The sequence below is a fragment of the Copadichromis virginalis genome, linkage group LG22 (genome assembly GCF_057382275.1).
Source record: "Copadichromis virginalis isolate Kocher_CV1m ecotype Utaka linkage group LG22, C_Virginalis_male_GT1.1, whole genome shotgun sequence".
Taxonomy (NCBI): Eukaryota; Metazoa; Chordata; class Actinopteri; order Cichliformes; family Cichlidae; genus Copadichromis; species Copadichromis virginalis.
In genome coordinates this window covers 8,464,488-8,486,860 of record NC_140638.1, presented here as the reverse complement: position 1 = coordinate 8,486,860, position 22,373 = coordinate 8,464,488, and the positions used below count along the sequence as shown (strand labels likewise).

At 39.5% G+C, this 22,373-nt stretch overlaps 1 protein-coding gene across 2 annotated transcripts in view; it reads right to left on the bottom strand.

The window, feature by feature from the left end:
- Nucleotides 1-2,205: 2,205 nt before the first annotated feature.
- nudcd1 (NudC domain containing 1) overlaps nucleotides 2,206-22,373 on the bottom strand; it is a 56,545-nt gene continuing 36,377 nt past the window's right edge. The window contains exons 7-10 of one of the 2 annotated variants that reach the window (XM_085445979.1): nucleotides 18,170-18,314; nucleotides 15,929-16,054; nucleotides 7,150-7,309; nucleotides 2,206-2,734 (exon numbers count right to left, since the gene is read on the bottom strand). In XM_085445979.1, coding sequence (XP_085302105.1) covers nucleotides 2,445-2,734; nucleotides 7,150-7,309; nucleotides 15,929-16,054; nucleotides 18,170-18,314 — 721 coding nt within the window. In that variant the 3' untranslated portion in view covers nucleotides 2,206-2,444. Of the gene's footprint in view, nucleotides 2,735-7,149; nucleotides 7,310-11,548; nucleotides 11,731-15,928; nucleotides 16,055-18,169; nucleotides 18,315-22,373 lie in introns of those variants that run through there. The other variant, XM_085445981.1, reaches the window with a different exon arrangement.

Genomic DNA, 22,373 nt, shown 5'->3' with positions numbered 1-22,373 from the left:
TTTTTAGGCCTCTTGAGATTTTAGGTTTCAAGAATAACCACTCTGTTCAAGATTGAGGCTGATGCAACAGAAGCCAGTGTGATGTGTGAAACATGTTTATGGAAATTTATGGAAATGAATAACAGCCTCTTTCATTTTTCTGATTGCAAACGTGCCAAAGAGAGGGATTTCCTCACCGTTCACATCCTCACTGACCATCTGACAATACTACAACCAAGCAGCCTCCAATGAACCACTTATTCATTATGAGAAATTTACACCATCCTGTTAAAAGAATGTATTTCATCGATTAAAAAAACTCAGTAGAAATGCAGAAATATATGTTTAAATCTACAGAAGTCATTCAATTAAAGTCTTCAAATATATGACCTGATTTTTTGAGGGTAGATGCAACTGGTAAAGCTCAGGATAACTAATGGCTCAATCACACTAGAGTAAAAGTAGGATAGCACCCTCTTGAGGTTTTTTGCTGTCAGGCTCTATTACAAATAGTTATAGCATACAAAGGTGGAGGGTGTTCAATCATCAACCTCTTGGAAACCAATTTTGATTGCAAACCAGTTGCACAGGTTGCCTAGTGGGAGGCAACTTGTCTCCAAAAAAATTGTGGTCTGACTCGGACTGACTGCAATAAGTCTCAGACAGACTGGTGAAGACTTACAAATAGTTGCAAGGTCTGCCTGCACCAATGGGAACAACTCATCTGTGAAGGCGATATTCCTACATAAAGGTCTCCATGTCATTTTGCAATCTTAGCCTTGATCTGCAGCAAATACACATCTATTTGTGGAGGAATTTGTGTTTCAAACCTATGAGTCTGATTGTAAGTATTTAATATGAATTTCTGTGCATGCAGATTTGCAATTTTTTCCAAGTTATCACAGTTAACAGTGCTCGCTGCATTATCACAGATGTAATTGCCAGCATAACCCCATTCAACAGACAGCAGAACGACTCCATCTTATTCCCGTATTTAGTGCAACTGACCTAGCCAAGGCCTTCGAAGCAACGATTTCAAAGGCAGCAAAATCACAAGTCCATTGCAAACGGTAACAATGATTTTGGTTGTGCTGCTCTCTGTTAAGATTAATGGTTTATGTCTTAGTGAAATTTTGTATTACATTATTACCTTAAATGTTACACAACATAACATAATAAATGAAATATCTTTATTGGATAAAGCGAGCTTCAAAATTTGTATTTGATTTGATAGATTTAAATCGAAGTTTTCTCACAGGGGAGTATATCTTTTTTGAATCAGCTCATATATCAGACTGATAGGAGGAAACACATCTATATTCGCCATGGTCTAAAGAAAGAATGTGCAATACACACTTTGTAAAAACCTTCAGGACAGAGACAGGACAGGAACTAGAAAGTTTTCTGAAATTAGATGAAGTATAACGTTCCATCAGTTTTACTGGAAATGAGAATTCAAATTTTAAGTAACAGAAAGGACATTCCTCTGATTATGTGACAAACTGAGCCGTGTAGGAGTATGTTGTCCGACTTAAGTTAGCACAACATGTAACGAGCAAAGACTTAAACATGCCAGTGTGTACCAACATCCTTGTTTTTTGGGGTTTTTTTTAGAATTGTTGTTAGTCAGTTAATGAACTACAAACAAAGTGACAGACCGCACCTAAAGCTGTAACGCTGCATGAGCTCGACATGTGTGGAGAAAGGAGACCCGAAGAACTGAAGCAGAGCATCAATACAATAAAACACTGAAGTTTAACACATGCACATGAGACTGAACTGATCCAGTATCGCTGCACTGTTTAGCTGATGTTTAGCTGATGTTTAGCTGATGTTTAGGTAGATGTCTGACACATTATGGCACTCATGGTGCCTTGTTTCTCTGCGTCTCTACACTAATAATAATTTACTAAAACTATTTGCTAACACTAAACAATTCGCAGAATGCATGAGTGCCTTTAATACTTAGATTAAATGTTATGTTACATGTTTATTCATATGTTATATATATATATGTCATTATGCAAATAAAGAATTTTACTGCAAATAGGTAAATTGCATAAATGTCCTAAAGAACATAAAAATAAACACCTACATGTATGTTTTGGATTTATTCGCAGAGTGGTTTGAAAGAAGTCGAGTTATGGAAGCCAAATAGTCCAAATATGTTTCTCCCTGTGATATCTGCCTCATTCATGTCAGTAATCCAGTCACAGAGGGAAAAAATCAATTCAAGAAACATTTATTTTGCACTTTTTTCTGTAAGAACATGATTTTTCACTTCTTGATCATGTAGATTTTTGTAACACACAGAAGACATCTGAAAAGGGAAACACGAGGAGGGGTTCATCCCGCACAAAAAGCACAAAGGATCATTTTTCAGCTCAAGCAGATAATCAGCCTTTAGTGTGGAATGATGGAGCTCTCAGGGGGTAGTGAGATGAAAATCTAACAGAGTCCCAAATCTAATTATTATTGACCTTTAGAACAAAGAGATTACTGGAGGTCAGGATGTACAGTCTCTCATTGGTCGCTCTGAAGCCCAGGATTGGTTTGTCGGAGTCCAGGCTGGCCACCTGTTGCTTGGCAACCTGTCCTACCTGACGGCCCTGCTTCCTGTTGAAGAGGACGGTCTCCACCGGGGAAGGCTGGCGGTAGATGAATGCACGGCGGAGACATTCACACAGTGAAGCGTAGGAGAAGTTTGGAGCGCAGGTGGCAAACTTCTTATCTCGTTTGGATGCCTGGACATAACCTGCAAAAATAAATAAATATAAGATCAGAGACATGCAGGGACAGTTTCTAACCTTCACTTTATACTGTCTCACTGAAATAAGGACACAGAGTGTTACTCCAGATAAGCTTGATTTATAGTCCTGTGTTCTGTGACAGCAGTACTAATACCTGCTTGGAAGCTAATTTGGTTTCCACAAGGATGAGCAGCATTTTTAGGACAGAAGGACTCTAAAAGACAATTTAAACTCACCAGTCCAGAAACATTAAGACTAAAAGCCACCACTTTAAAGTGTGGCGGGCCACATAGTGCAGCGTCTATGTGCGGGACAACAGATGCCATAGGGGAGTTGACCGATGTGCTGACATTAGCTTAAAGTGATCTGATGGCATCTAACAGCAACCTCTGCAGCTGTAGCAAAATGCAGAATGGCTCTTTGAGACTCTTTGAGGCTGGCTCCAAACACAAGTTAGCAAAAATATGAAAACTCATATTCATCTTTATAGCAAATTGTTCTGTGCAAGTAGCATTTTTTAAATAACTTACTTATTAAATTTGATAAAAGTCTCAGGTTGCAGGAACTAGCTGTCTCTTCACCTCAATTAATTCAAGTCACTGAAGTGGACATGTCGGCCATATCTATCCAATAAGTCCGTGCTTCAGATTAAGTGAAATTCTATTATTTAATTTATCTGTTAGTCATTTCTGTGATCTACAGAACTACATTAGACAACAGCTGCCTAAATGGCAGGGTGGCCAGCTGGTGTAGCTCACGTGGGTCTTACAGGTTATAAAAACTGGCTCAGATGAACTGTTCACCTGGCATCATTTGTTAGTTTATGTTTAACATGCTCCATTTTATTTAAGTAAACATCCTGTGTCGACTTCCACGTATAAACAGATAGGTGTGTCTGTGCTGGACTTGGCTGATAACTAAGGTACAGTTATGGGTACGCTGGTACAATTTATAAGCGCAGCTTGCTAGGCTTAGCCGATAACTTCCACGCTTTCAACTAAATATAGTCACGAGGAAAAGATGGCAGAAGTCATAAAGTAATAGTGGAGGCTTAAAAAGCCACAAGCCAGAGGGTGATGTCACAGTGGATATATCCTCCTTCTCTCTGTGGAGGAAACCAACTACTTAAATTCTAAGACAATATCTTTGTGATGGCATGATTGTTTCTGGTTGTTGGAGTATTTCTCTACCTCAACAGCTAGTATTTGAAGAAGCGAGGAGCTGGAGCTGCTAGTGAGAGGAAAAGAAATCTTTTTTTTTTGGTCTTTCAGGCCTGGAAATAGCACAGGCGTGAAGTGCTGTAGAGTGCTATGGCACGGTGTGTCGATATGTGGTTGGCCTAGCTGCTGCTGGCGTGGGCTTGAACATAGAGAATAACACACACACACACTGTTCCACAGTCATGTGTTTCTGACTTAATGCACATTCTCAGTAAGAGGCACTTACATTTTGAAATAACTGAAGTAATTCAGAACCACAAAGGTTGTGAATAATCTGTCTTATCTTTGAATCTCACAAATGGAAATATTTCCCTTATGAGCCACACGCCCCAAACTACAGATAAACAAAGATCACATATGGCATATGAGATTGTTTTGAGTTTCTACACAGTACGTTTTTTTCCTGTATTCAATGTAATTATTGTTAGGATGAACAGGAGGGAAATGCAGCTCTTTTCCGTACCTGCTGGTCCAGGACTTGAAACTAACTTGTTACAGGATCAATCTACCTGCCACTACCCATAACCCTACTCTCTCCATCTAACAGCCAAGCGTAAAAAGGTTTTTGTTTTTCCTATGGCATCGTTTTGCTGCACAAAGCTCCAGGCGCGGATCCAAATCACAGTATTGGGTGAAGAGAGGTTTAAAAATCTACCCCGGAGTAGCAATGACAAAAACACAGCTGAGGAAAAAGCTAATTGCAGGACGAATAAGAACTCAAGTGAAGCTAAAATATTTCAGTCCCCCCAAACATTCCTCAGAGATCCATGTTTTTAGAAGGGTGTTCAATACAGAAAGCAGACGTGTGATCAATGACCCAGAGAATTCAATTAGCTAGAAAGAGAACGCACCACAGCAGACATGTTCAGTTAATAGTTACAGATACTGAAAAGGTCTAAATAGATGTAACAGAAAGAAAAGAAACAGTCACTGATTCATTCATTATTTAAGTAATTTATCAAATTACTGTAAATACAAAGAATTTTCCAGTTTCAGCCTCTTGAATCTAAAATCAGAGACAATTAAATTCCTTTAAAGATGCCCCCTTTGAAATTTGGACAATTAATCAATAAGTCAGTTAGTTTGGCAGTGATGCTTTAAATCATGTTAAAAGCTGAAACACTGACAAAGCTTTTCCTTTTTTGGCGGCCTGTCCAGGACAACAGCAAGGACAGGCTCCAAAATCCTGAACTCCATAAGTAGTTAAGAAAATGGATGGATGGACGGTTCACTCCTTAAGCTTTGAACAACATAAGTCTTTGATCATTTGCTTTCACTGAACTGGAAATTGCATATTTGCCAAGGTCACTTCAAGAAGACCAAAGAGCTGGGCCAAAAGCACAAAACAGTCATTCTTACTCATCTGATTTATAAAGATGTTTATAAGTGTCAAGTCATTTTCATACTGGGAGATGTGCACAGGCCTGATTTGCACTCCCACAGTTTGCATTCGTCCGTGTAGCTGCACTAGCTATTACATCTGTCAGTGTGAAGCGCTGCAAAGACAAACAGCTATTTCAGCTGTGTCAGTGAGTTTCTGCACCTGCAGCAAACCGGCTTTCATTAGCCGTGTAAACCTGTAAAATCATCAATAGTAGCGACATCCTAATAATCAGAATCAAATACAGAAAATGCTGAATTCTTCATTGGAAAACACTTTACCTATATAAACTACATAAAGTAAAAAGACCACCGCATAGAAAGAAACAGTTGGATGTTAATGAGAGTTCATGATTATTCGTAAATAACTGAGTTACTAAATGCCCCTCTAATTGCACCTAAGGTTTCCATCCACCATCGTTTATTTTATCGTCTCATCACATCAGCCACATGACTCTAGAAATGTTAGACAGTGCTGTAAAGTTTCATTTAGGTGAGTGCGTGTAATTGCTTATAAATACCAGGTTGCTCCAGTACGCCTTCACATATGTACACATTGTTTGTACATCTGCTTCCTGATATTAGTGACAGTGAGACTTTATTGTTCCTCTGCTGCTGAAAAACATCTTTCACTCTTGCAATCTGATGAGCCACTTCCTGCATGCCTAAGATTTCCCATCTGACACCACAGCAGTTCAAAAACGCAAAACCAGCAATTTCTCTCCTGCAGCTCAACATTTGTCCTTAATAAAATTAGCTTGTGTAGTTGTGTTGTGTAGCAGAGCCTTAAGCAGCACAATCAATACTAAACACACTACAGGTTTATAGATTTCAAATCTCTGAAAAGTATTATCTAAGGAAACATATCAAACACACACAGATATATGCAAGTTAAATATAAGAGGTTTTAAGAGCTTCAAAACACCAATCATGGAATGGAAGCACACATTAACCACGCTGTGGTTTCATTATTGTGAAAATAAAAACAAAAACAGCACCGTTGCCCTCACATATATACCACTGTCCCAAGTTTAAATCACCTTCTATCTGACCAATAAGCATTTAGGGACACCAGCTTTAAACCAACAGGAGTGTCTGTTATTTTCAAGCTATTTGACAAAACCATTATCCATCTGCCCAAAGAAAAACAGCCTGTGCAGGTGGGTCACACTACAAAGCAAGGCCATAACAACGCAGTGGTACTGCCTCATTTACATGAATAGAGGGGCCATAAACTCCATCACTGCATGCTGGAAGTTCAGAAAGGATTCATGCTGTCGAGGGGAAGTGACTACCATCTGCAGTCTGGGACAGAAATTCAGAATTACCAGATCAGGATGCGTTCTCTCCAGTATTTGTACAGTTTCTATGAGTCTGTGCTTCCTGTGGCCACAAATTTCTATTGTTTGCCAACAAGAATTGAGGTCTTCTTCTGCTTGCTTGGCCCATCTGTCTCCAGACTTCAGATCGGCACAGATGAAGAGCTTTCCTCTCATCTTCTCATCAACAAAGCATTCCTTTCAGCAGAACTGCCCCTTATATAATCCCACGTTAGCTCTACAGACTGTTGTGGCAAACAACAAATGAGCATTTTGGATCAGACCAGCCTGTCTACTACCAACAACCATGAGAGAACAGATGAGATTTACCTTCATTCAGATGTCTGATGTGAACATTAACCCCTGACCTTCATCTGCATTTTATGCATTACACTGTAGCCTCATAGGATAATTGTACAGGTGTTCCTTATGTGTTTGGGTTTAGTGGGTCTATAATTGAGGCAAATTCACAGAGTAAGTGTTGCAACTTTAAACTCTTACCCAAAGCATTGAATGTGGCGATGTGCTCCCACATGTTACCGGGTTGATCAGGACGAGGCTGCCAAACGAGAGCGTCCACGTCATGTCGGAGGCAGAGGCACGGCATTTCGGATGGGTTCGCGTCAACCGTGAACAGGTACTGGTGACTCCCTAGATTCACCTGGAGACACACAAACATGAGGGTTTTATGTTGATGTCCCGAGGTTGTAGAGGTTCAGCAGCAAAGACAAAGGTGGTGATGGACTCGTGAAGTACTGTGATTTTTTAGTTGTACGAGGTGATTTCTTTCTGATCTCCTCCACTGCACGATGCAGATAAAACAAAACATGAAATGCTATTCCCTGTATTTTGCATCTTAACCTGAGTTCAGCAGGTTTGTTTGTATTTGCCTCATACTAAATTCTGATTAATGTGCTTGTCCTAACTCTGTGTGGTTTGCTGCTATTCTGTTCCAACTCCATTTGTTCTGGAGAGAAAACGACTGTTGTTATGACATAACTCCTTTTCGGCATCTGACTGTTCACACTGATTCCTCACTTGATGAAAACTGCCAACTTGTCTCAGAGGCTGTCAGGCGGCGTTGTCCTCCCCATCTCAATACACTTTTGACAAGCATTCAAAACGCTGCATAAACCAGCTCATAAGCTGGTGGATGATTGTAGCAAACAATGAAGAGCCATTTAGGAAGCCGTCATCTCTCCTCTCTAAAACTCATTTTCTTGCCAGTTGTGGTTGACTTGGAGTGTGAGGCTTTGGTACAGCCTCTGTGTGTGTTTATGTGGGGGAGGTGACTGATAACGATGCCACTGCCTGCCCTGTGACATGACTAGTGAATACGAAACAAACAGTGGAAATACAAATAAGTGTACCAAATTAAATTGACTTAAATCACAAGTTTGTGAGCTGCCAGAGGAGGACGAGTGCAGGTTTCATTAATTTGAAGGTTACTGCATGTGATCTCATTGATTAGTTCTCCCTCTCCCTATAAACCATTTAATGTTACTACCATGGATCTTGTAGTAAGTAAGCAGTCAGCGTGACTACATCTGATGAAAGACTTCAACAGGGAGTCAGAGGAACAATGACCTATTCAGGCCTAGACATATAAAAAAGAAAGCCTGTGATAAGATACTGAGTAATCTCTGCTATAAAACAGTACCACTGCATACCAATACATGCTTCACATTTGAAAACATCACCGTTAAACGCAGTTTCAGCTGTATTAAACTATAAAAGTGACAATTAGCACTACATTGGCTCAATACTGGCTCTGCTGACTAATACTGACATACCAACATCCAGGGTTTCTGCATACAAATTACATGCCTGGTAGGATCACTACCACCTGTGGCTTTTAATATATGAATCAAAGAAACATTTTTTAGACCAGAGTTAGAAGTTAGCTAATGGTAAGTCCTTAAAAAATTTATCACATAACCACACACTGTAAGGTTTATGCAACAGCTGCCATAAATTAACAGTACTGGTAATTATCAAAAATTAAGTTCTGTTTCTGTAGCTCTTTGATTGAAATTACTTTTTTGTAACTAAAATATAATTATTGTTATTATCCATGAATTTCAAATAGCACATTATTTTTTCATTCAGATGCCAAATTACAGACATTTACTTGCATCCCAGAACATAAAAATTAGTCCCAGTGGTTTAACATGCTTGACTGATTTCTAGGGACCCGAATAAAATTTGGGTTTAAAAATGTGAACTCAGTTTGCTATTTGCCTAATAAATAGCATCATTTTTTTTTTAAAGATTTTTAAAAATCTGTTTTCTTGTTTTTTATTACATGTGGTCTCATATATTTGTTAAGCACTGTAGGCGAACCTGTTTTTGCCTGTTCTTAGCATGATTTTTGTACATAAAACTACCTACGTGTGGATGAGGTAAATAAAACTATTTTCAGAATACTAATATTCTGCTGCTTGTTTCCAGGAAAGGAAAAAAACAAAAAACAGAAAAACAATCTTAAGCCTTTTATTGCATTATTTTCACAAACACCTTTCTCTGCAGGGGGTTCAGGTCTCACCTTACAAGCTGTGGCAATTTAAACCCAGACAAAAAGTAAACAGAGTGACACTAAAAAGATTATAGAAATAGTGATTGTATTAGTATTGTATTGTATTTTGTATTGTATTCTACTTTAGCTTCTTCACAAAGCCTTTATTGAATAAGAAGGATTTAACTGAAGGGAGCAGTGGATTATCCTTCTGAATCCAGAATTCCTGCTAATTCCTGTATTAGCTTCAACACGGAGATACAATATTCACAACTGAGAGTGATAAAAAAAAAATGTAAAAGAACAGGCGGAGCTCTTAAAGAAACAGAGGACTTTTGTCTGTCAGTAGGAAAGGTTCAATCTAATGCAGCAACAGTATAGGAAAGAATAAGGTGAATGTCTCACTGTCTCATCTTTTCTTCCTTCATCTTACGTCAGTTTTCCTGCATCTCCACAGAACGTGCACATAAGAAAATGCATTAAAAAAAGGCATTAAGGCCACTGAATATGATTAAGAACCGGGGGTGGTTAAGTTGCCACAATACATACTGCTTAAATGGACCTAAAGAGAAGTGCTTTATGCATTCAGATCGTTTTTGTTTGAGATGCTCTTTGGAAAGGAGAAGTTTATATAGAATATATACAAGTATTCCAAGGCACTTACTTTCAAACGACATTTAAAATGCATTAGTTTTCATGTGTAATCTAAAAGAAACAACCTCCCTGATGAAGGCTTATAAACTGAACTTGGCATTTTTTAAGTTAAACATAACTTTAAAAAAAAATGGCCTGTGTATTGCTACAGTGGAAATTCCTCAAAAAGACACACTCTCCATTTTTATTGTTCTGATCAGTTTGAAGTGAGCAGGGTTCAGCTGATGTCATGCATGTATGCACCAATCAGGATCTTATGAATGAAAACACAATGAAAAATGTGTCTTCAATAAAATAAATTAATAAAAAAAAATGGATGACTTGTTTAATTATTCTTTATTTCTAGGCTGAGGTATTACCCTTTCATTTCATCATGATGTCACCATAGCTCTGTGAAAAGCCTTCAGTTGATCCAAAACACTGGGACTACAAAATCATATTTCTCCATTTAAGCATCTCTTCACTAACTTTTTGTAAAATTCAGAATACAAAATAAAACCCTTCTCCCTTAATGACCAAGCTCCATCATATCTTAAATATCTCATAGCACCATATTATGGCAACAGAGCAGAACTTAGCCTTCAACTATCGGGCTCCTCCTCTGTAGAATCAGCTAGTTCGCCTTCCTGCAATGTCAACAAATGCCATTTTTGTCACATCTGCAAGCATAACTCAGTTACACAGCAGGCCTCCTTTTGTGTCACTCCCAATTCTTGACTGTCAAGCCCAACTTCCCATCAAGAGAGATGATTTTACTCCAAATCATGATCCAAGTATTTATTGCCTACATTTAGTGTGAAACAAAACAAATGAAAAAGAAGCAAAAAAGCAAACCACGGTCTCCTGCTCGATATACATGCTACTTAAGACTAAAATGTTATCTCTTATAAGCAAATACCGCTGATGCCAGTGCATCAAAGGCACTGATCCCAAAGGAAACCTTATGCATACTGGGGAGATGCAGGTGGCATCTGAAAACATCACATTATATTATGTACCAGGATTAGAACATGTTGGTGGAAGCACTATTTGGCATTAACATTTGATCTTCTCTTTACAGCACCTCATACTTTTTCCTCTTTGTTCTTTTTTACCTGAACCATAACTGTACATAGAGGTAGTGCAGGTACTGTATCTTTTGGATGCAGAGCAACATGTTTTTGTTCTGCAGTCACTCGCGCCTACAACCTGCCCAGTGTGGGTTTGTCATTGCACAATACTCATCTATTCATTCTGCTCTCTTTTCACTCCAAATAGTCGACAGCCACCCACCCTGTGGTTGGTTCTGTCAGAGATTTCATCCAGAAACCAATCCAAGCCTTTTTCCTCACACATACTGCTGCTTCCTTAACCCTTTGAGGTCTCAATTGTCACCGTGATGACATCAACCCTAAACATAGGCAATCAAAATGTGTAATTTTAGCTTTAATTTAATTGCTCTCCCAAGTTTTGGTTATTCTTAAGGTTGAAAACATCCAGTTCAGAGACCTTTGATCTGTATCTCAGTGCTCAATCACTGCTTTTAACTTCAAGAGAAAGACCATGACATGGTTAAAAAGCTGCGTAAATAAGCCAGTCTGTGAGTTAAGACATTTTTAGGTATATTATATAGCGGTTGCATAATATATGCACAATGCAAGGTACTGCCACTGAAGCCTGTATAGAAAAGTACTTAATAATTACTCATACCTGCTAACATTTTCAAAAAAAGCAAAAAAACCTGTCAGTAAAAGCTGTTTTATTTTTAATCAAATGGTTTATAGATGATGACAGGAAGTGGGAACTTGGTATTGCAGAAAAGGGGAAAAAATGCATCTGTATGCAGGGGCCAGATGTCTGTTATAACAGCTGAAATGCCAACTCCCTCTCATCACTGCTGCCGTCACGCTCTTAGAAGGCTGCTGCTCACTCGCCTTTACAGAGAGAGGACAAAGCGTTGTTTACTTACACTCTAATCAGCCCGAGACGCTCAATTTTATCTTTTAAAAACCATCCAAGTGTTTTGTTTGACAGCAAGGGAGCCAGCTGCACCAAAGGGCAGTCAAATATGACCTTCAGTTATAACCAGAGTGTAAAATCAAAGCCTTTTTTTAGGAAATTGCATATCATAAATGTGTGACTCTACCTCCACCTGAGGAGGCTGGGATGTCTCTCCCAGTGATTGTGCGTGTTTGTGTTGTAATACCCATTGATCAAACCCCCCCAAAAACAAACTGCAGTTCAGGGAAGCTCTTTGTGCTCTGCAATTGTCAGATGACTAGTTTGTAGAATCACACCTGTCCTGGTCGACAATGCAACACCTGAACAGATGCCAGCTTCACACCACATTTGTATCTTCACACTGAAATTAAGCACCTCTACACTGCCTCTCGGGCCAATTGAAATAAAAAAAAGTTAAGTTTTGTAGCTGTTTCACAGTGATTTCCTCGTTGCTGTAATGAAATACACGAAAATACAAGGTACACAGTCGTCCAATCTTGATTGTAAACCTTGAGAATGACACACCTGTCTTTCTGAGAGTGTTCCTAACTTGATTAGATGTTGTGAAGGTGTCTTTGTAAACTATTCCAGTGAACACCTACTATATACAAGTTCAATACTTGGAATCAGCTGAAGATATTTGCTGAATTTGTAACAAATAAAAAATGTGATAGTGTTCGGAAGAAAGAATTTTTACAAGTCTAACAAATTATAAATTAAACTGCACGACCAGTACCAGTCTAAATGAAAGGATTAGAAGGTCAGAACAATGTGAATTTCCCATTGTGTCTTAGATAAGACAGATCTCTCCTTTAATTATTTATTTATTGTTTGTAAATTATAAGTCATAACGGTTCTGGCAGAATTTGCTTAAAATTATTAAATTTAAGTTGCCTTTGATGTAATAGCTGAGGAACCAAGATAAAATATAATAAATAACAGTGCGGTAGTCTGTTTCACAATGTCATCATTGTTTTGTCTCATCATAAATGCAGTGCACTCGCTTTCTAATGAGAACTGGCTTCTGTCGCTCCTTAAAAGCCCATATTTGCACTTAGTGACTGTGATGTTGACTGCATTAGGAAGGGTTCACAGGCAGTCATGGCCAGGATGTTAACATATAGAAATTTGCAGAAATTTGCTCGTTTCTGAACATTTTAGCAATCTTATACTAACCCCAACAGGGTTAAACTGAGTTCCCTTCCAGACATAAAGTCATAACAGTATGACATTCAAAGGTCGGACTGTTCGTAATAACTCTACCTCATCCAAGCAGGAAATTGCTGGCAAATTTAACAGCAACAAAGAGCGTAGAAGAGCTCTGAACAGACGAAGCGCTGACAGACTGCCATCAACAAACAGAAAACTTTTTCACAAGAAAAAGCAAAACACCCATTCTCAGAACATTCAAATATATCTTATAACTTAAATGTCTGAAAACGTTTCAATCCAATTATCATTTTATGGTAACAAATGATATCATAAAATACTTTCTGATCCTGCTGCACAGCTTACATGATGCTGAGATAAGCACGGCTGCAAAATCCATTACAGGTGTCCAAAGTAGATGTGACTCAGCCTCCATCTGAGGAAAGCACACAAAAACCATTCTTCATCTTTTTCAGGTGGGATCAGAACCGCAGACAAACACACAGTCAAAGGTGGCAAATTAATAGGAGGAGCCCAAATTTTAAGCTAAAAGGCTTTCTGAAAAAGGTCAGGTATCCTAGTGGGCAGGCAGGCGGCTGAAGCATTAAGGTGGATAAAATGAGGTACGGAGCCAAAGAATGGAAAAGTAAGGCTTCCTGGATGAAATCCTGTACACAGACACGCTCACGCATCCATGTACACACACACACACACACACACAAACACACAGATTTAGCCTTCCTTCAAAAGACTGATGGAACAGAAACAACTACAATCAAACTTATTTAAGAGCTGCAGGTTGCCTGGTTGTACTATTTGCAGAGTAAATGAAGGGAGAAACATTAAAGGGCTTTTATTCCTATTTAGCCCTTCATCACAGTCTGAGCAGAAACACTGTACTGGACACTCACTAGTTGTTATTAGGCTTTCATTAAATAATGAAAGGCTTCAATTTTACAGAGTTTTTGTGACGGGGAATTTTTCATTATGAACACAGGAATTATTTTGCCCAAACGAAACACAGAAAAGTGAAAAGGGAACATCAGTGGCGGATGTACTGTGGTCTAATATTCACACATGAATAGAGCTTTTGCAATTGGCTATATACAGTATCCGGGCTGGTGGAAGACAAACATCCAGTTATGCTCCTTCAGAAGTGAGGTTGAAACTGCTGCTTTTACAAACACGTCATCGAGTGGAGTGTGCAATAGGATGTTGTTGGGTTTTTTTTTATAAATGTGAAAGCATACTTGACATGTCCTTAAAATACAAATGCAAAACCCATTAAATCCTTTCTTTCCTTATCAACTGTGAATCAACTAAAATAGATGTTGTTCTAAAGAAACTGCAAACTGTGACGTCCGTTTTTCACCTTGGGGCGAATAATGGACAACAAAGACAAAGTTGCTAATTTCTCGTCATGCAAACTGAACGCATTCAAGAAGCAAAAAAAATGCAAATAATATAGGGATGATATTTCAGTGTGCAGCTTTACAAACCTTCTGTTGGAAGAGTGCAGTAAAAACATTATTTAACACTTTGTATTTTTGCTTGTTTGGTGTGAGAGGAAATAAAAAGTCACTTATTTGTTACATTTGTTTAAAATGTAACAAATGTTACAAATGTTTAAAAAGGATAAAAAGTAGCCACAAAACTCGGTGACCCATGTGACTGATTTGCAACTGGTTGCTGGTAGTCCCGAGGCGAAATTAGTCCTAAAAAGGATGTAGTCCTGCACCGAAAACCTCCTTACAATTGTTTTGGTTGCTAGCAGATTCCCACGGATGACAATAGTTTGCATGAAAGACATCGACTCATCTAGAAACATCTAGTCTCCATCTTCTCTCAGAGTGCTGGTGAACTTCAAAAATGCGATGCAAACTGTGAAGGGTGACCGTTCACTTTCAAAGTAAAAACTGTGCATTTCAAAATATGATGACTGCGGTCAGCGAGGCTCAACTTTTAATTTTAAGATCAACATTTGGTTTCTGGTTTGTTTTACACTTCAAATTTTAAATGGACTGGGTCTTTCTTACCTTCTACTCTGCCTGAGCACTCAAAGCACTCCATACTTCAAGCTTTCTATAGATAAATGAAAAGAATTTCATCTCTTTTGTTTAACTATTATATACACAATCACACTTTCTAACTTTCCAAATAGAACTGATATGAAGACACATAGCAGCTGCCTCACTCAAGGTTAAAAAACATGAGACAGCAAGAAAAGAAAGACTTTTCTGGCATACACCATTATCAAAATGCTAATGCTAAAATTGATTCTCCCTAAAGACTGTCTGGGTTTTGACAAAAGGCGCCCTAGTGATCCAAAGTGTTTTATATTCAGTGGACAGATACCATCAATCTCTCTGGTGACAAGTCCACATCGTTGTCCATACAAAAGGAAAAAGTCAATATATGACTCAGCTGTGATCTGAACAACAATATAAAATCCCCTGAAACAACCAGAAAAAAATGACAGGAAAATGAAAGCAAAGATCTCAGACATCAGAAAGCAAATCTGCACTTTGATGCAGCACATGAGATCAGATCCATTTGTCAGCGATGCACAGTGCCTCTAACCACTTGACCACCCAACATGGAGCCATGTTGCTCCTTGATGAATATATTGTGCACAAACAGGTTTATAAGAATAGCCATCAGGTACAACGTTTCACCTTCTTACTATTCATATCACGAGGATGAGTGATGAAGTAGGTGTGCCTGTTCTTCTTCAGTGGGCCTTTGTGGTGCTCTCTGATCAAGTGCCTTGTTAAAGGGCAATGCCAACAACAGCTCATTCACCGGGGCAGACGCTGAATACAAACATGCTCACACAAAGCATCAGGTAGCTAACAGTGTGCTTGAAGGAAATAACGGATGGACAGAGGTGACAGCTGTCTGGAAATGTTAAATCTGAGGGCTCAGAATTGAAGAGCTGGAGACTCAAAGTGTTTACCGGTGAAGAAGAGAAAGGATACTCACCACCTGAGTGGGCTTGAGTGACTGCTCATCAAAGTGTGTGAGGCTAAAGCTGTCTTCAGGAAACCCATCGCAGTCCTCCAGCTCCTGAGAGTTACAAGGGGGCTTGTCCCTGTCAGGGTTTCCATTCTGGACAAAAAAAGAAAGCAAGACAGAGGCCATGGTTACACTTGCTTTGCATTTATTAACATGTAAAAGGCAGAGCTAGCACCAAGAGTCTCAAGTGGACCCAGACGATACTAACGAAGGGCGAGGATTAGAGAGGAGCTGCCTAAAAATGCTGATGAACAGGCAACTGTGAGCGACTCTTGAAAACTAGAGAGCTACGATGTGTACAAGTCGTCCAGAGGAAGAGGGCTCAGAGCAGCTGAAGAGGAAGGGAGCAGAGATGGGAGACCTTAGGGGAGGAGGGGATGTTAAAAGAAAGAAGAAATGTAAGAGAGGTCATGAGAAAACCTCCAAAGAAAGCAAAGCCAATATTTCAAACACATACTGCTGAGTGATTTAACCACACAGAGGGTCGGGTGAATATAAACTGCTTAAAGATTTTCCCACACCTTCTATACCAAGAAACCCTCTCTACCCATCTATTTTAATACGTATGCACTATATATATAAAACACAAGTATATAATATGTGGCAGTGTGACAAATCAGAGAAAAAGACAGCTTTAAAGGAAATTGATGTTTACAAGAGTATTGTTGTAACATGAGGAATAACTTACTTATCAGGAACATTAAAAAAAACACATCTCATTGATAACTTCCCAGTTATCCTTGAATAAGTTTAAGTTGTCATGAAACTCCACTTTTACCATTACGATGGTTTAAAAAAACCTATAATATCTTTATATTTCAATCATATAGTATAGCAGTAAAACCATTTTTGTATTTCTGTAATCTGCCAGTATAGTACATGCAAACTCTTCAGTTGAAATTATATTTTTAATGCCTAAAATATAATAATGTAATTAATAATTACATTTTGCACAGCCTCCATCTTGGATCATGCTAGCTGTGGTAAACTTCTGCCTCTATGGATCTGGTAAATGTGCTGCCATGATTGGAGCCTCTTTGCTGTCTTTTAACCTGGCCTTTTCTAGCCACTGGTAGAATGTTCGATCGGGGCTCAAGAGTTGGGAGTTCGCCTTGTAATCGGAAGGTTGCCGGTTCGAGCCCCAGCTTGGACAGTCTCGGTCGTTGTGTCCTTGGGCAAGACACTTCACCCGTTGCCTACTGGTGGTGGTCAGAGGGCCCGGTGGCGCCAGTGTCTGGCAGCCTCGCCTCTGTCAGTGCGCCCCAGGGTGGCTGTGGCTACAATGTAGCTTGCCATCACCAGTGTGTGAATGTGTGTGTGTGTGTGTGTGTGTGTGTGAATGGGTGGATGACTGGATATGTAAAGCGCTTTGGGGTCCTTAGGGACTAGTAAAGCGCTATATAAATACAGGCCATTTACCATTTCATGTCACCCACCTCCTCCACCTGTGGATGGTAAATCATCTCTAACACTCACTCACTCAACACTGGAGACGTCCAGGCATTGTGAGGAATTTTCCTGTCTTAACATCAGTATTACTCCAGCTGGGTTTCTGATGACCAATAGTGTGCATGTACTGATAGTTTGGATCTTATTCCTGCCAACTGGCTTTTCAGCGCCTGTTTTAACTTCTGAAAGGTATTTGGCTGAATCTTCATCATGGTGCCTGTTGGCCTGTGGTATACCCATGTCAACATGAACCAAGATCTCTAAAGAATATTTCCAGCAGCTTAATAAATCTATGGCTCTTTAATAACATCATATCCAATAAGCTCTATGTCACAGATATTTTAAGTCTAATTCTTCTTGCTCGTGGGATGGAGGGATTTTGTTTTACTTCAATGCAATCCTGCAATGTCAACTTTGAATTAAAAGTATATAAAAATACAAAGTTTCTTTCATACTTTGTATTCTAAGGAGCTTGGAAAGAAAAATGACTGGACTTCTTTACATTTTTTGAGGATGTTTCACCTCTCATCAGAGAAGCTTCTTCAGTTCATTCATTCATTTTCATATGTATGTGTTTCATACCACCACTCCCGTCTTTAATTTTAATTTGCTGTCATTAAAAAATATACATAATAAAAATATACAGAAACTGGACAGGATGGGGCTAGTCATTTAGAATATTGGTTGTACAGATAAAAGATGTTTCTCATTATATTTAGCACTGGATTTAATCAGTGTAATGTGAAGAGTGAGCCTCACCAAGTCTTCAGAGGTAAGGTGAGTCAGTCTTTCATGAATGAGGGCGGCCTGCTCATCACTCATCACATACTCCCCTCTCTTGTCGCCCATCACCAGCTCCGGCCACATGGGCCCCTCACCACGCTTCTGCAGGGTCACCTCCAGGCTGGGGACAGAGTCGGAGAATACAAAATTACAAATCATACATGTATTACTCATTAGCAAAAGGGCTGTCGATGAAATAGCATTACATTTAAGCACATAATGTGCAAACAGGCAGCTTCAGAAAGCTCACTAAGCGATTTTCTAAATTACACAAGATGGTTTAAGCTGCAAGTTCTTCTTCCACAATTTAAGAAACTATCTGAGAGCCTGCAGAGTATTTATAGTACTTTGGATGAAAATGATGCAATCAATGAGTAAACATCCAATCAGTAGCAGCTTAATAGGCTAATTTCCAGTGATGATGACAAAGGTCATAGAAAGGCTTGGAAAGATTGAGACGGGCAGAAACAGTTTTGACATGAATCGTCTTTCTCTGAAGCAAGAAGTGTCTGAGGCTGTGCTGCAGAATACATCAAGGAGAAAAACTGGAATGTTACCAACTCCTATCCTAATATCATTAAGAAGCTGCAGTATTACTTCTCGTAAAAAGATCGTCTCTGTCCTTTCAATGGAATGACTGAAATTAAGACTAAATTTACAATAAATCAAAATAACTGCAACATCATAAAGCCTTAGTTTGAGGTGTATTTTGAGTTTTTTGAAATAATTAATCCAGGAACTCAATTAATGCAATTTAATTCATGTGGTGGGAATTTCCAGCTTTGGGTGAGTTGTCCGGCTGCTCTCATTTGCTACTTTTCTTACACGATTTCAAGCTGAATATTTTAGAGATTTATTTCAAACTTTTGACAAGACTAGATAATAAAGAAAGAGAAAATGAGTGGCAGATTGATCAGGATCAATAATAAACAATAGCTGGGCCACTTCTCCAATATGTTTGACAAAGCTTTAATGTTTACTATCAAATTCAAACAAAAAGCTTGTAACTCTAGCAGCTAATGTATTAAAATCAAATGCAGCACAAATTGTTTCTGCATACTTATTTATTACTAAGAATAAAATAAACATTTCGGTTTCAATTTTGTCCATTTACACTTAAAATCTATAATAAACACCTTAATAAAGGAAATTATTATTTAAAAATCGGGCAGCATCGTGGAGCGGTGATTAGCACTGTTGCCTAACAGCAAGAAGGTCCTGAGTTCGACTTCACCACCTGGCCGGAGCCTTTCTGTATGGAGTTTGCATGTTCTCCCCATATTTGCGTTGGTTCTCTCTGGGTACTCCGGCTTCCTCCCACAGTCCAGTGACATGCACATGCGTGGGTTGAGGTTAACTGATCATTCTAAATTGCCCATAGGTGTGAATGGTTGTCGGTCTCTATGTGTTAGCCCTGTGATACCCTGCGGGCGATAATAGACGGATGGCTCTTTTCAAAACTGCATTTTATATTTACTTGTGTTATCTGGGGTGGCTGTAGCTCAGGAGGTAGAGCAGATCATCTACTGGTCGGAGGTTTGTGGTTCTATCCCTGGCTCCTCCAGTCTGCATGTCAAGTATCCTTGGGCAAGATACTAACCCTAATCCTAAACCCTAATCGATGATTGGGTGAATGTGGTATGTTGTATAGGGCGCTTTGAGTACTCCGGGAGAGTAGAAAAGTGCTATATAGGAATCAGTCCATTTACCATTTATCTCTGCCTAATATTTACATTTTTCTAAAGTATGAAAAATATGAAATAATAATAATAATTAAAGCTGCAAGCAGCGTTATGAGGGCCCTCGCACCCCCGGCGCGTCGAGCCACGCCCAACACCTAAAACCAGCACGTCCGATCTGATGTCACATTGATGGAATTCATGCATTTAACCACCAGCTAACATTTCAACTCATTCATTCATGATTAGTTAGTCATTCCACTAGGTGGCGCTCTAACCATTATGTACAAATGGCATAACAAACATTTCCGAGCTCGAGTCTCATCACGCCTATGAGCTTTGGGAGAGATTGGACATTGTGTTTTTGAGTGACAGCAGATTACTGCTTTTTGGCGAGTGATTCAAACTCTAAGTGCCGCCATAACCACCCCGTTTCCCTGGATGTAAAAAGCTTCGCAATTTAACATCACAAAGGTCTTTAGATTCCACACACTGGAGAATGGTTCAATATGATGAAATCCCTTGGAGGAGTTCGTCAAAGTATGAAGCCTGAAAAGAGGGGAAAATGTCGCCAAAATTGCACATTAATTTTAAAATGGCTGACTTCCTGTTGGATTTGGGATATTGCTCCAAGAGACTTTTTTGTACATCTTGATATCTCCTATAAGCCTACCAGGTTTCAGATTCATACATAAACCACAGAGCAGGGGCTGATATTTTGAAATATTGTAGGGGGCGCTGTGGAGCCATTTTGCGCTATTCAATGAAAATGGTGACATGACAACAAACTTTTCATCACATTGGAGGTGTGTGCCAAATTTCAAGCCTCTATAAACTTTCCAAGCCCCTCAAAAGCCACTTCATCTTTCATGGTGGACCGCGTTGCCACCAGGGTGCGCCGTTCAGTTTAAAGTCACAATTTCTGCACTGAAGCATCATGAGGGACTGATGGTGATATTCACCGCTTTTGAGGTGGCCACGATGAACCTGTGAAAATCAGTACAACAAAATTAAAGCCATGACATTTCCTGTTGCCACTAGGTGGCGCTGTCCGTATTTCCGACAATGGGCACATCAATCTGTTCAGGGCGGGTCTGACATCATGCCTGTAAAGTCTGGTACTGATCAGACTGGATTTCATTGAGTTATACTAATTTGTTTCTTCATGGCGTGACATCAAAGTTCGCCATGCTGCTGGGGTCACACCCTTTCGCGAAAACTCACAGTTTTCACTGTAACCCAAGACCAACTCCTTAAGGCTTTCCTGGAGAAATTTGAGGCTGCAGATGTCACCCTTCACTATACTGTACCCCAAAGTGTAAAACATGACATTTCCTGTTCCCACTAGGTGGCGCTGTCCTTGATGTCAAATATGGCAGTTGAAATATGTTCAGGGGTGGAGCCTTATCATATGTGTGCTCTTTGGTCCAGATCGGAACATGTATGACAGAATGAGAGGCAATAAGATTTTCATGGCGAGTCATCGAAATTCGCCATGGCGCCACGGCCTCATAGTATTGTGAAAACTCAAAAGCTCCGCAATTTAACATGGCACAAGGGTGTAGTTGACACTGTCCAAATTTGAAGGTTATGAAATGAAACCCCAAGGAGGAGTTCGCAAAAGTTCGAGGCATGGAAATGGCAAAATTAGAGCCAAAATGTCACCTTCTCTTCCAAATGGCGGACTTCCTGTTGGGTTTGCGTCAATGGGCCCACAGACTTTTTTGTTCGTCTTGGCATGATACACATGTGTGCCAAATTTCATACATGTAGCTCAAACGATGTGGTCGTAGGGCTGCATTTAACAAGGCATAGGTGGCGCTCTAGAGCCATTTCCCAGTGCTCATATGTAAAACCATTAAAATACAAAATTTTTCACCAGACCTGGCATGTGTGCAAAATTTCATGAGTTTTTGAGCATGTTTAGGCCCTCAAAAAGGCCCTTGTTTCGCCTGAATAATAATAATAATAATAATAATAATAATAATAATAAGAAACGGAGCAGATACAATAGGGCCTTCGCACTCTCGGTGCTCGGGCCCTAATAATTAAAGCTGCAAGCAGCGTTATGAGGGCCCTCGCACCCCCGGCACGTCGAGCCACTGCCAACACCTCAAACCGGCACGTCCGATGTGATGTCACATTGATGGATTTCATGCTTTTAATCACCAGCTAACATTTCATCTTATTCAACCAGGATTATAGTCATGCCACTAGGTGGCGCTCTAACCATTATTGACAAATAGCATAACAAACATTTCCAAGCTCGAGTCTCATCACACCTGCGACCTTTGGGAGAGATTGGACATTGTGTTTTTTAGTGACAGCAGATTACTGCTTTTTGCGAGTGATTGAAACTCTACGTGCCGCCATGACCACCCCGTTTCCCTGAACGGAAAAAGCTTCGCAATTTAACATCACAAAGGTCTTTAGATTCTACACACTGAAGAATGCTTTAATATGATGAAATCCCTTGGAGGAGTTCGTCAAAGTATGAGGCC